The sequence below is a fragment of the Geotrypetes seraphini genome, chromosome 1 (genome assembly GCF_902459505.1).
Source record: "Geotrypetes seraphini chromosome 1, aGeoSer1.1, whole genome shotgun sequence".
Classification (NCBI taxonomy): domain Eukaryota; kingdom Metazoa; phylum Chordata; class Amphibia; order Gymnophiona; family Dermophiidae; genus Geotrypetes; species Geotrypetes seraphini.
Window position 1 is genome coordinate 22,038,598 of NC_047084.1, and position 15,612 is coordinate 22,054,209.

At 44.1% G+C, this 15,612-nt stretch overlaps 1 protein-coding gene across 1 annotated transcript in view; it reads left to right on the plus strand.

The window, feature by feature from the left end:
* LOC117352456 (baculoviral IAP repeat-containing protein 1-like) overlaps nt 1-12,526 on the plus strand; it is an 88,268-nt gene extending 75,742 nt beyond the window's left edge. Inside the window, exons 14-16 of the mRNA XM_033928958.1 lie at nt 1,595-1,681; nt 4,272-4,436; nt 10,648-12,526. Coding sequence (XP_033784849.1) covers nt 1,595-1,681; nt 4,272-4,436; nt 10,648-11,012 — 617 coding nt within the window. The 3' untranslated portion in view covers nt 11,013-12,526. The remainder of the gene's footprint in view (nt 1-1,594; nt 1,682-4,271; nt 4,437-10,647) is intronic.
* The last annotated feature ends 3,086 nt before the right edge of the window (nt 12,527-15,612 follow it).

A 15,612-nucleotide genomic window follows, 5' to 3' on the forward strand; every position in this document is an offset into this window, starting at 1 on the left:
CTGATCTTTCTCCATTCATTTTTACAATGTACAGTATGTTAGAAATCCTTCTAGCCAAGAGTGCACTTTACCATTTATCTCTAGAAAGTTTAGGATCAGTAATAGGAATCGATGGTCTACCACATCAAATGTGCTAAGTTGAACTGTAGTACAAGGATTTGTTATCTAGTGCTCAAGCGTATTCTAATCTCAAATGTCAGGGCACTGAGTAGTGTTTCAGTGCTATAGTGTTTTCTGAAACCCAATTGTGCTCATAAGCACCTTCATCCCTTCTATTCTCCCTCGTTTCTTCCTTGCATCCTGCAGCTTGACCCATTTTCCAGGTTGACAGCAAGATAATGGCGTTAGTGATGTGATAGATCAGGCACGCTAACTAGGGTTACCAAATTTTCCAGAACTAAAATCTGGACCCATGGCCACGCCCCCAGGCCCGCCCAGTTCTGCCAGAGTCACACCCCATTCTTCCTCCATATCCCCGCCCCCCTCAACCCTGCTCCCATGTCGGGAGAGCATCTGTACATGCACAGATGTAATACGATGATGTCACATGCGTGCTATGTGTGCGCATGACATCACCACGTTGCATCCGTGCATGCGCAGGTGATGTCCTGACATCGCTCCTAGCTGGAAGCTTTTCAAAACCCGGACAAAGTGCTGGGTTTTGAAAAGCCATCCGGGGAAATCTAGACGGCTGGTAATCCTAACTCTAACTCACCTTTAACTGCTAGTGCCACGTCCATCTCAAAGCTTTATGAATCACACGGTATACTATAGAAACCTACAATATAATGCACTATGCAAGTTAAACAGATCTGAGTCGTGAGGTTCATAGACAAAACCGCTGAAGACAAAGGCGCGCGCTGATAACTGAGCGCAAGACGGAAGCACGCGCCAAAGAAAAAGAGTGTTTTTAGGGGCTCCGAAGGGGGTTTTTGTTGGGGAACCCCCCCAGTTTACTTAATACAGATCGCGGCGGTGTTGTGGGGGGTTTGGGGGGTTGTAACCTCCCTCATTATATTGGAAACTTAACTGTTTCCCTGTTTTTTAGGGAAAAAGTGAAGTTTTCAGTAAAATGTGGGGGGTTACAACCCCCCCCAAACCCCCTATAACGCCCCCACAATGCGGCGCGATCTGTATAAAGTAAAGTGGGGGAGTCCCCCCACACACACCCCGTCGGAGCCCTTTAAAACAGTCATTTTCTTTGGTGCGCGCCTCCGTGCTGCGCTCAGTTGTCTGCGCGTGCCTTTGTCCCGGCACGCTTTTGACCTGACACCGAGTCGTGAACTGCATGGGCAGGAGGGGGTGGAAGAATGGATTAGAGAATCACTGGGCCCCCACCCACCAAGTTGTGCAGTCTTGCTATCAGCAGGTAGTGGGTGGCTGTGGGGGGAAGTCAGGCCTAAACATTAATCATCCAGAATCAGAGACCTTCGCTGTCACAAATACAAACATTGATCCCGGGCATCAGAGACCATCGCTGCACTACTAAATAAGGATTGTATACATTACAGTAATATCAATGCACTGAGAAATATAGGTTTAATACTGTATATGATTCATTTAAAAATGACTGTCAACATATTTTTTCTTCTAGCTTCTACAGTGTCGCATTTTACAACTCTTAAGGTATTAGTCCTCTCTGGTGAAGCTGTCAGTAATAAGGAAGCCTTGAAGACAATTGGTATGGTTTGCTTTTTTAAATTCTTTTCCCTGGCTTTCTCCCTCATAGGTTTCTGTTGCACCAAAGACATGCACCTGTAGCTTTAGAGAGTGTAGAGTCCAGGAGCATTCTGAATGAGAGAATCAAGAAAGGATCCTTTGTAAAACATGCATGTTCAGTGCATGTTCCACATCTAGTGCACTCCCTCTATCCAATTCTCTGGTCACCCAGTCAAAGATATTGATCAGTTTTGTCTGCCAAAACTTGCCGCTAGTAAATCCATGTTGCCTTGGGTCTTATAATCCACTGGATTCCAGAAACTTCACTATTCTCTGTTTTAAAAGCGTTCCATTAATTTACTTGCCACAGACGTCAGACTTACTGGCCTGTAGTTCCCTATTTCTTCCTTACTTCCACTTTTGTGGAGAGGGATGACATCCGTCCTCCTCCAGTACCAGTACCACTCCTGACTCTATAGAAGCATTGAAAAGGTCAGCCAGTGGAGCCGCCAGAGCTTCCCTAAATTCCTTCAGTATCCTTGCATGTAAACCATCCAGTTCCATTGCTTTGTCCACCTTTAATTTAGCTAGCTCCTTATGAATACAATCCTCTGAAAATCAATCATGTTCTACCAGTGGCATAGTAAGGGTGAGAAGTGCTCCCCCCCCCACCATTTCCCCCCCCCCACCATGTGCGCATCCCTCGTCCCGTTCCCCGTACTTTTTTAACTTTTCCAGTTGCGAATAGCATGCCCATGTTGGTATCAGCTTACCCTCTGACGTCACTTCCTAGAAGCGGGTCCTGAAGTGACATCAGAGAGAGCGCCGATGCCAACGCAGGCAATAATCTCATGCTGGGGAAGTAAACAAGGTAAGGGAAAGGCAAGGGGTGCATGTACATGGAGGGGAGAGGAGGAGGGATGCTGCAACCTCATCAAGACTGTACTATGCCACTGAGTTCTACTAGTTCTATTTTCTTTTGTCTTCTGCAGTTCCACTCCTAGTGCTTCAGCTGTGAAGACAGAACAGCTGTGAATTCTTAAGCAATTCAGTCTTATCATTACATATTCCTTCCCTTCACCTCTTAGTCTCGCAGTGCACTTTTGCACTTCCTCCTATCACTGATATATCTAAAAATGTCTTGTCTCACCATTTTACAGTGTCAGCTACGTTTTTCTTACATTTGCATCTTTGCTTTCCTGACTACTCAACCAGCTTCTCTTAATGTTTCCAGATATTTTTGCCTGTCTTTCTCTTTCTGCAATCTTTTGTAGCTTACATATGAAAGCTAACCTCTTTTTCCTTACTTTTTCAGCTACTCCTTTTGAGAACCAAAGCGACCTTCTTTTCTTCTTTTCCTTACAAAATGATTTGTTGTCCTTACAGTAAGCTCCTTTCAGTTTTGTTCATTGCTTTCCTACGTTCCCATCCAGACAACAATTCCTTGACATAATCCCCCATCTGAACAAAGTTAGATTTTTTAAGTCCAGAATCTTCAGTTTCAAATGAGCCCTCTCTACACCTATTTTAATATTAAACCACATCATGTGGTGATCACTGAATGCCAAATGATCACCAACTATAACATCGGAAACATTTTCCCCATTTGTAAGCACTAAGTCCAGTATGGCCCCATCCTGTGTGGGTTCCATTACCTTCTGCTGGAACAGTTCTCCTTGCAGAGAATCCAGGATATCCCTACTTCTAGGAGACCCTACAGTATGAAGTAGGGATACCCCAATCAACATCTGGCATATTAAAATCACCTATTAGTAGTACTCCCCCCTTTTACAGCTATATTTTGAATGTCCACTATTTCCAAACTGAAACTGTAGTTTCTGTTTTAGGGCTATTCCTTAAAATAGGTATTAGTGAAATTACTTGACTGATACAAATCTCATGAGCTATATTCTCAAATGGTGCATAGAATTTAGTATCAGTTTGTTGGTGCTCATTGGCGTCAGTGGAGGAAACCTCTTTCCCTCTTGATCATATACTGACATCAAAACTTATGCCGATGAAAGTTAGTTTGGCTATTTCTGGAGAATACAGCCAAAATGCAGTACTATATTATCATCCATTTAGACTAGTGAATCACAAACTGTGTGCTGTGGCAAGATTTGAAGTGTTCCATGAGACGCCAGTGCTAGATGACTGCCTACAGGATGTGCCTCTCATGGAGAGAGGCACATCCTGTAGAGAGCCAGCGCCTCTCCTCCTCCCCATCACCTCTACTGCTCTCTGCGCCTCTCCTGTTGACCCCCCACTGCCGTATGAAGGCCCCGTGTGAAGGGTCTTCACGCATACGCAGACATCAACGTGATGTCACTTTGCGTGTGACATCATCACTTCTGGGTGCCCTTGAGCTTCGGCCACCTATTTAGTGTACCACATCTGGAAATAGTTTAAAATGAACTGATTTAGACAATATGAATTGTTCCCTGTGCTGGCTTAGGTTTCATATACGTACGATAGCATAGAATGAAGAGATAGAAAAAAAAAGGTAAAGAGATTTGGGCTTAGTGCTAATTTTTCTTTTAAAGATGTATTATGACTTCATAACCTACTTATAATATGTAAATGTAAAATAAACAAAAATCTGTGTTACACAGCAACAGCCTTAGGTTCTCTTGTACATCTGGAGGAGCTAGAACTTCCTAAAGGAACAGGAACACTCCATGCTGCAAAATCAATTATACATCAATTTCCCCACCTGCCACATCTTAAATTCCTAACATTTAATAATTCTTTGGATGATGACAGCATCTTGGAATTGGGTAAGTTACCATGAAACTTAAGGTATTAACCACATTTTTGTAATACATTATAGTCTTGGGATAAATCTGCATTGTTTATCCAAAAACTGTGCCTTGCTAAAATCGACATATAGAAGAAACATGATGGTAGATACAGACTAAATACAGACTAGTCTGCCCATCCTCAGTAACCATTCTCTCTTTCTCTCTCTAAGAGATCCCACACTTTCTTGAATTCAGACAGTCTCTGTCTCTATGAGTGGGTGATGCTATCTGATGCCACAGGACAGAATTGTTCTCCCACAGCTCAGAATTTAGGGCTAGATGCACTAAAGTTAGTTGATAATACCGACTGGATCACTATTGGCCGATTCTCTGGCTGATTGTAGAACAGCGATCGATGCGCTACCATGTTTGCATGCCAGTTAGGGCCTTAGGCCACTCCCTGTGCATCACATGAGATACAGAGGGAGGATCCTAAGACCCTGATTGGCTGAGACACTTAAGGCCCTGCCTAAGGGCCTTAGGCTCCACACCCTGAATCATATGGTGCACCGGAGAGGGGAAGGCCCATCATTTTCAACAGGTGTGGCTTGGAGCTAAATGGATGTACTTCCCTCTAGCTCCCAACATCTAGCACAGGTATGGGAGGGGGAAGGTGTTCGGGGGAGCATCTGGTGGCAGGAGGGAGTAGGCATCACTCCTGCCAATTTTCTCTTGTGGGGGTGGTAGGGACAACATGGCAAGAGGGAGTTGGCATCCCTGCTGCCAATTTTCTCTCATAGGGGGGGGGGGGATTCCTGGTGCCGCGTTCATCGGGGTTCATTAGGGAGGGCCATCATTGGTGGTGGGGAACTTTTTTCTTTTTATGGGATAGATATTTTGCATGTGTAACACATGCAAAATATCTGTGCCATTGAAAAAAAAAGAAAAAATCCAGTTACCAACAGTCATTTTTTTCTGATAGTTAAAACCATCGGGTTTCTTTTTTTTTTTTTTTTTTTTTTTTGCATAGCCACACAATGTTACTGGCTACCTTGCATGGGGTTTTAGCTAATTTGCATGGCCAGATTGGAAAATGGGCGATCAAGGGGAAAAACATGCGATGAGCCGTTTTGTGCATCGGGTCAGTAAAAGCGATCGTCACTAAAGCTGTGAAAACAGGTTTAGCAACGATTGCTGACTTTAATGCATCTAGCCCTAATTCTATATAGGGGCCTACATTCCATTACAGAATACTAGCATAGTAGGGCAAATACATTTGAGTCTATTTTTGGCGCTACCACCTACAGTACTCGTAGAGTGGAAGAGTAGCCTAGTGGTTAGACTTGCAGGCTGTAAATCAGAGACCTGAGTTCAAATCCCACTGGCACTCTTTGTGACCTTGGGCAAGCCACCTAACTATCTTAGACTGTAAACTACCAGGATAGAAGCTATACCGCAGAGACAGAGTAGGACAAAAAGGTGGAGGTATTGCCTTATACATAAAATAGGGAATTGAGTCTACCGGAGAGATAGAGAGAACACACCGGAAACGAACAATAAAGTAGAGTCTCTATGGGCCAAAATACCAGGAACAAATGGAACCGATACGAAGATCAGCATCTACTACCGACCAGGGCAGACCGAAGAGACTGATGGAGAAATGACGGACGAGATTAAACACAAATTTAAGGGAGGCAAAGTCTCTACACGGTATTCTCTATGCAGGCAAACTGGGAAAATCCCTTCTCTTCAGAATCACGGGTCTTTGGAACGACCTTACTACCCCGCTGCGGAAGCTGGGCTCCCTCCAATTATTCCGCAAGCAACTGAAACCTGACTTTTCACTAAAATGTAATTCTATCCCCCCTTACTCTTCTCTTCTATATATAAGTTCATGTAAACCTTTTTTTTTCTTCTCTTCCTATATTTTAAGTTCTTGTAAACCGTGCCAAGCTCCACATCCGAGGAGATGATGCGGTATATAAACTTAAGGTTTAGTTTAGTTTAGTTATCATGGGCAACTTCAATTATCTGGGAATAGATTGGAGCCTAGGCACCTCCAGCTGCAGTATGGAGACCAAGTTCCTGGATACTGTAGACGATTGCTTCCTGGAACAACTTGTCAAGGAAAATACGAGGAAATGCAATTCTAAATGGACTACGAGGACCGGCACAAAGTATAGAAGTAGAAGGGACGCTGGGAAACAGTGATCACAATATGATCCACTTCAACCTGGACACAGGAGCAAAAAAAATCGATCCAGAACGATGGCTACGGCACTGAACTTCTGAAAAGGGAACTACTAAGGGATGAGATTCATGGTCCCTTTTTAAGGACTGTCACCGATGCACAAAATCTTTATATACCGCATATCAATAATGGTTCCAAGAGGAAAAAGAACAAGGAACCGGCATGGCTCACTGTAGCGGTGAAGGAAGCAATCAGAGACAAGAAGACTTTGTTTAAGGAATGGAAAAGGACAAAATCAGACGAAAACTGGAAAAACCACAAACAAAATCAAAGCAAGTGCCATAAGGCGGTGAGAGGGGCCAAAAGAGACTATGAGGAAAAAATAGCCAAGGAAACAAAAAATTTTAAGCCGTTCTTTCGATATATTAAGGGGAAACGACCCGCGAAGGAAGAAGTGGGGTTTAGATGACCAGGGAATAAAGAGAGTACTGAAGAAGGACAAAGCCATCGCCGACAAACTGAACACATTTTTTGGGTCGGTATTTACCGGAGAGGATATATCCAATATATCAGAAGCCGACAGCTATACAGAGGAAATGAAGATGGGAAACTGACATGGTCAACAGTCAGTCTAGAAGAGGTATGCAGGCAGATTGATAGGCTCAAAAATGATAAATCCCCCGGGACCGGATGGCATCCACCCGAGGGTAATCAAGGAACTGAAAGGGGTTATAGCTGAACTTCTTCAACTAATAGCCAATCTGTCTATCATATCAGGAAGGATTCAGGAAGACTGGAAAGTGGTGAATGTTACGACGATCTTCAAGAAAGGTTCGAGGGGAGATCTGGGAAACTACAGACCAGTGAGTCTGACTTCGGTACTGGGAAAGATGGTAGAGGCGCTGATAAAGGACCACATCATTGATCAACTTGATGGACACGATCTGATGAAGACTAGGCAGCACAGCTTCAGCAAAAGAAGATCTTGCCTGACAAAATTACTGCACTTCTTCGAGGGAGTAAACAGGCAAATAGACAAAGGTGGCCCGGTTGACATTGTATGTCTAGGTTTTCAAAAGGCGTTCGACAAGGTCCCACATGAACGACTACTTCGAAAAATTGTGAGCTATGGAATCAAGGGTGATATACTCACATGGATTAAAAACTGGTTGGTGGATTTGAAACAGAGAGTGGGGGTAAATGGACAATACTCAGACTGGTTCGGTGCTCTTCAACATATTTATAAATGATCTGGAAGTTGATACGATGAGCGAGGTGATTAAATTTGCGGATGATACAAAGTTATTCAGAGTAGTGAAGACACAGAAGGATTGCGAAGACCTACAACGAGACATAAACATGCTCAAGGAATGGGCCACGAAATGTCAACTGAGTTCCAACGTGGATAAGTGCAAGGTGATGCATGTCTAATCTAATCTAATCTAAACCTTATGTCGGTAGCAAAATTTTATACACGAATACAGGATGGCCAGTGCGGTACTCGGAGAGACCCTCCAGGAAAGAGACTTGGGAGTACTTGTAGACAAGTCAATGAAGCTGTTCGCGCAATGTGCGGCAGCGGTGAAAAGGGTGAACAGAATGCTAGGAATGATTAAAAAGGGGAGCACAAACAAATCAGAGAAGGTTATCATGCCGCTGTACTAGGCCATGGTGCGCCCCCACCTGGAATACTGCGTCCAACACTGGTCGCCGTACATGAAAAAGGACATAGTACTATTCGAAAGGGTCCAGAGAAGAGCGACAAAAATGGTTAAGGGGCTGGAGGAGTTGCCGTACAGCAAGAGGCTAGAGAAACTGGGCCTCTTCTCCCTTGAAAAGAGGAGACTGAGAGGGGACATGATTGAAATATTCAAGATAATGAAGGGAATAGACTTACGGTAGTAGAGAAAGAGATTGTTCACCCTCTCCAAGGTGGAGAGAATGAGAGGGCATTCACTAAAGTTAAAAGGAGATAGATTCCGTACACCCAGAGAGTAGTAGAAATCTGGAATGCTCTTCCAGAGGCTGTTATAGGGGAAAGCACCCTCCAGGGATTCAAGACAAGGTTAGACAAGTTCCTGCTGAACCAGAGCATACACAGGTAAGGCTAGTCTCAAATAGGGCACTGGTCTTTGACCTAAGGGCTGCCATGTGAGCGGACTGCTGGGAATGATGGACCATTGGTCTGACCCAGAAGCGGCAATTCTTATGTCTGAATGTAATTTATCTTGAACTACCCCTGGAAAGGTGTGAGCTAAATACTACCTAAGCAATTTAAGCACTTACCACCATCTAAGTTCTGATATCTAGTGGCACTTAACCAAACCGCATCACTAAATATCACCACAGACCACCCAACAAAAAGTGGGCAGGTTAGAGAGAAGTTGGGAGTTGTGCGAATGCCAGCAATATTCAGTGCCAGGACCTGCATAGCTAAGCAGGTTAATGTAGGACAGCTCAAAAGCTTTCCTACATTAACCCACTGAATTAGGGTTGCCAGATTTTCTCTTAAAAACAACAAAACAGAACACCTGGCCTTGCCCCAGTCCCGCCCAATTCCACCTCCAGCTCTGCCCAGCCAAACTTTCTTCCCTGAGGTCTGGAATGCATCTGCACATGCACAAACATAGATGCGATGTCACGCGTATGTGCGCATTTGATGTCATCGCATCAACGTCCGTGCATACACAGAGGACCTCCAAATGTGGCTTGGGGACTTCCAAAACCTGGACAAACTGCCTGGTTTTGCAAATCCCTCCGGATATTTGGACAGTTGTCTAAAAAGAGGATATGTCCAGCTTATCCCAGACGTCTGGTAACTACCCCCTACACTTAGTTAATGTAGGAAAGTTTTGGGCAATGAATATCAGACAGGATTCACATGACTATTTTCTAACTTCAGAGCCCCTCATCAACCCCCTTCCTAGCCCCCCAGCACAAGAGAATCAAAGGCTTCCCTACTCCCAAATCTCTCCAGACCTACCTGATGTCCCTGGTGATCTGTAAGGGTTGCTGGAGGCAGGAGCAAAGGCCATTCACTCCTTCCCCCTGCAGCTTTTCTTAGAAAATGACTGTCATGACTTCTCTCAGCAGCTCATGGTACTAAACAAAGTACCGCAAGCTGCCACGAGAGGTTGGGGCAGCCCCCAACAACCCCTATGAACCACTATCATCAAGTAGGTCCACGAAGTTGGGGGCTCATTCTGATGGAGGGGGGGGCGAGCCTTTGATTCTCACAGGCTGGAGGGAGGGGGGTAAGAAGGGGAGGGGGCTATTTTGAAGGCTGAGAAGGGAATCGGGGGGGAGAGGGCTTTCAAGTTAGAAAATAGTTAAGCAAGTTTCAGCGGATATTCAGCTGGGGCCACATAACTGTCTTATGTGGGCCCCAGCTGAATATCAGCTGGGGCCTGAATAGGTTACAGTGGCCAGCCCTGCAGAAATTAGCACCCAATATTCTGTGACAATGCCCGGACATAGCCTGGCATTGAATATTGGGGCTAATCTAGCCAGTGATGATTAGTGTTTAAAATAGCACTGACCATTGCTTGCTGACTTTCAAGGGGCAAATAAATAGAGCTGATGTAAATGCTCATGCCTAGATAACTACAAAATGCATGAAGCACTCTATGCCACCCATCTTTGGGCTTCAGGACTTAAGCCTTCTGTAAATCCTTGTGCTCAATTGACAACACTCAATTGCCAACACTATACCTAAATTTTGGGCGGTCCCTAACCCACCCATGCCCCACACCCTCTTTTGAATTGCACACTAGACAATTTAGGCACATTGTGTTACAGAAGAGCAAGCAAATAGATTCACATGTAAATCATAATACAAATTAATGTTAATAATTAACAGCTCATTATTGATTTGCACATGAATTTATGTGCTATTTACTGAATCAGTTGGATAATGTAGAAAAATAGTAGTGTTGAGAGCGGTGATTTTATATCAGATCATTTTAAAATGTGTGACAATTTCACTTATGCTACTGTTTCCAGCACTTATTTAAGATCTATAAAACACTACCATGTCTTATTTTCTCTTAAATCAAGCAAAAGCAGCAAAGGATGGTTATCTTCAAAACCTTCAAAACCTTCGGCTCGAAATCTGTAATGACGTTACAGAATCTGGATGGAGAAACTTCTTTAAAACTCTGGACAACCTGCCAAACTTGGCTGAGCTGAAAGTGAATAAATTATATACTCACCAAATCAAATGCCATGCCACGACAGTGACGGCTTTTGCTCAATGCGTTTCAAAGATGCCCAGCCTTGTGTTAATTTGTATGTATGGTTGGCTGCTTGATGACGACGATCTTGAAATGTTTAATAACATGAAGCAGCAGCATCCAAACTCAGAGAGCTTACTTATTGCAAGGCAGTGGATATCACCGTTTCCCCCGACATTACAGGAATGATGAAACCATCACAACATATGAAGCTATACCCATGAAAATAAAGACTCAGAAGTCTAAGACTAAATGCATATTTTTAGGCGCATTTCATAGTATATGAAAGTACCTACACTAGAGGTATTTCTCTCTCTCTGCCACTGCTTCTCAACCAGTGTGCCTTGGGAAAGTCCTTGGTGGTGACAGTTAGGGGATGTGGCTAGGGATATGTGTGGTAGAGTAGCTGCCTAATGGTTAGATAAGTGGGCCTAGACAGGGATCTCAAAGTCCCTCCTTGAGGGCCACAATCCAGTCAGGTTTTCAGGATTTCCCCAATGAATATGCATTGAAAGCAGTGCATGCACATAGATCTCATGCATATTCATTGGGGAAATCCTGAAAACCTGACTGGATTGCGGCCCTCAAGGAGGGACTTTGAGACCTGTGGCCTAGAACCAAGGAAACCAGTGTTCAAATCGCACTTATTACCTCGGCAAATTGAACTGCTCACTACAGAGAAATAATCCAAGTTTATCCACCAGAAATAGCTTACTCTCCCATTTCATTTTGATGTTTGAGGCTCTGTTATTTCACAAGAGCTGCTGGCACCAGATGTTTAGGCAAAACAAAGAGAACCAACAAGCAACCTGCAGGAGTGGTGCACAGCAATAAAACAAAACAAAAACTGCAGGAAAATGTACAGGGACAAGAAAATTTATTAAAATGACAACAAATTTAAAAACAGAATGGCTACATAAAACACATAAAATACATTCAAAAACTGGTCCTATGATGTAGGTGGACCGGACCCAACACGGTCTGTGTTTCGAAGAAACACTTCTTCCTCAGGGGTCCCGATCAATGGTATGTAAATTATCAGGGAACCAGACTGAATGAAAATCGTAATCGATCGGGTCCCCCCTGAGGAAGAAGTGTTTCTTCGAAACACAGACCGTGTTGGGTCCGGTGCACCTGCACCATAGGACCAGTTTTTGAATGTATTTTATGTAGCCATTCTGTTTTTAAATTTGTTGTCATTTTAATAAATTTTCTTATCCTTGTACATTTTCCTGCAGTTTTTGTTTTGTTTTATTACCATATGTTTGGCATCAGATTGAAGCCAGCAGAACAAAGCACACAGGTAAAAAGTACCACTCTTCTGTTAGTAGGTTGTGGGGTTGATGACCATGCAGAATTTGGTATGGTATACCACAAGGATTGAACATACACATACCTGTACCATAAAATTAAAAAGGTTGAGAAGTACTGCTCTATGCTCACATTTGTGTCCCACTCTGCTTCAACAGAATTGCTTTAGAAAAAAGTATCTAAAATTATATATTTGTTATAGTTTTGTGTATAAAATATAATGCAGACCCTGATCCTTGTACATTAAGGTTGTTTATACCCTGCACAGTGTCAAAATAACTATACCGAGAACTATGTATACTTCTTACCCCATAATATTACATCTAGTAGAGGATCAATAAAAATACTGAATCACCAAACTATGAAGTGTATTTATTTTGTACTAGCTGATGCCCCGGCGTTGCACGGGTATTTAATTATAGCAATAACACTGTAAATGGATTCAAATAAAGATACTTTATAGTGGTGAATGAAATTATTTTTTTACAGCTTTATAAAAAGTACAATATTCAAATTATAATGTGAAATATTTGACAAAATGAATACAATACAACTAACACAAAACTTGATTATAAACAACATTTTTAGTTTCACCTCCAGGAGCAAGAACATATAAATTCTTGGGTGAACCCACCCTTGAGCAAGCAACATAGAGTTGTCCATGGGAAAAACAGGGGGATCTTAAATCCACTCCACAGTATGTAATAGTCTGTCCCTGTGATTTGTTGATTGTGATAGAGAATGCAAGTCTCACTGGAATTTGCAATCTCTTAAACTGAAAAGGAAGATGTGTTGCAAGTTTCGTTCAAATCGGGCAAGCCGTTTTTCGTTGGCAGCTTTTTACATTTTTTCCATTGACATGAATGGGTGAAATCTGATTTTCTGTTTGTAGCTCCGCCCACGTGTGCAGGAAGGCCGCGAGACCCCAAGAACATATCACCCCAGGTAGTGAGGGATCTGCATACCAAGTTTCGTTCAAATCGGGCAAGCCGTTTTTGCGTTGGCAGCTTTTTACATTTTTTTCCATTGACATGAATGGGTGAAATCTGATTTTCTGTTTGTAGCTCCGCCCACGTGTGCAGGTGGGCCGCGAGACCCCCAGAACATATCACCCCAGGTAGTGAGGGATCTGCATACCAAGTTTCGTTCAAATCGGGCAAGCCGTTTTTACGTTGGCAGCTTTTAACATTTTTTCCATTGACATGAATGGGTGAAATCTGATTTTCTGTTTGTAGCTCCGCCCACGTGTGCAGGTGGGCCGCGAGACCCCCAGAACATATCACCCCAGGTAGTGAGGGATCTGCATACCAAGTTTCATTCAAATCGGGCAAGCCGTTTTTGCGTTGGCAGCTTTTAACATTTTTTTCCATTGACATGAATGGGTGAAATCTGATTTTCTGTTTGTAGCTCCGCCCACGTGTGCAGGTGGGCCGCGAGACCCCCAGAACATATCACCCCAGGTAGTGAGGGATCTGCATACCAAGTTTCGTTCAAATCGGGCAAGCCGTTTTTGCGTTGGCAGCTTTTTACATTTTTTTCCATTGACATGAATGGGTGCAATCTGATTTTCTGTTTGTAGCTCCGCCCATGTGTGCAGGTGGGCCGCGAGACCCCCAGAACATATCACCCCAGGTAGTGAGGGATCTGCATACCAAGTTTCGTTCAAATCGGGCAAGCCGTTTTTGCGTTGGCAGCTTTTAACATTTTTTCCATTGACATGAAAGGGTGAAATCTGATTTTATGTTTGTAGCTCCGCCCACGTGTGCAGGTGGGCCGCGAGACCCCCAGAACATATCACCCCAGGTAGTGAGGGATCTGCATACCAAGTTTCGTTCAAATCGGTCAAACCGTTTTTGCGTGATCGCGGCACATACACACACACATACATACACACAGACATACCTCCGATTTTATATATATAGATTATAATGCTGATGGCTACTGGTTTTAAGATTTTTAGAAATAGTATATATATTTTTAGAAATAGTATATATATTCATATTGTTTTTTTGTAGTTTGACCATAAACTTGTGTGATCACTTCAGCCCAGTGCATGTTTATTCTGACAATCCTGAAAGCCTGACTGAATGTGTGAGATAAGTAATAGAGAATGACACGGTGGCGATTTACCCGCGGCCACCGCATTTTAGCCGCGGGTCACCCGCCGAAAACGGGGAAGAAAACTAGCAGTTGCTGCGGCGACGGGGACAAGGCCATTCACCGCCCACGGGGCGGTGAATGGTCTTGTCCCCGCAGTGAGGCATGAAGGATCGCGCGGTCCCCGCAGCTCACACCCGCCTGCCCGATCGATTCTAGTGTTTAGCCAGCTCTCTCCCTTCTCCTCACCTTAGTTTGTAGATTTTCTTTTTCGGCGACCCGCACGCGCGGCTGCTCAGTGTTCAATCTTCTGCTCTGACTCAATCGGAAACAGGAAGTTGCAGCAGAGCAGAAGATTGAACACTGAGCAGCCGCGCGTGCGCGGCTCTCTGATAGCGTGCGGGTCGCCGAAAAAGAAAACCTATAAACTAAGGTGAGGAGAAGGGAGAGAGCTGGCTAAACACTAGGATCGATTGGGCAGGCAGGTAGTGGCTGCGGGGACCGTGCGATCGCTAGTGTTCCCGGCTCAAATTGGAAGGAGGGAGTGAAAGGGAAAAGGATTCTGGGCCAAGGGGATGAAGATGGAAAGAAAAACCCACAGCAGGAAAGAAAGGGAAGGACAGGCAGGTGAGCCAGATGCTAGAAGCAGGGGGGGGGGGAAGAAAGAGGGAAAAAAGCTAGATGGGGTTGAAAAGAAGAGACACACTGGTATGGAAGAGGAAGATAGGGGCAATCTGGACACAGGAAGGTAACAGAAAGAGGGGAAATTATGTGCATGGGGCATAGGGACAGAGACATAAAGGGGACATGCCATGGGGATGGTATATGGACACAGGGGGGGGGGGGCAATGGCAGATACATAGGGGAGATATTAGAAATGGGGAAAATAGGAGCACAGAAGCGAGATGATTTGTGGGGATGGGACAGGGACCGAGCTTGCAGGCTCCAGTGGCTTGCACAAATTACATTGTAACATGCCATGAAAATAAGAGGGAGGAAGGTAGATAGATAGGCCACGCGAGAGGAGCTGAAGGGTGGTAGAAAGGAACAGATGGTAAAGGAGGGAGGGAAGGGTGGTGGTGGAAAGGAATAGGACAGACATTGAAGGAGAGTGGAGAGGAACAGACCCTGAAGGGAAATGTGGAAGACAGAATGGGAAGAAGACAGATGCCAGACTATGGGGGAGCGGAGGGAAGAAGATGGGTGCTAGACCATTTGGGGGGGGGGGGGAGTGAAGGGAGAGGCACAGTAACAGCAAATGGAAGACGCAGAGAGAAGACACACAGTAGATGGAAGGAATTGAATGAGAAGATGTGGAAAGCAGAAACCAGACAACAAAGGTAGAAAAAAAATTCTATTTATTTTTTGCTTTAGTTGTGTT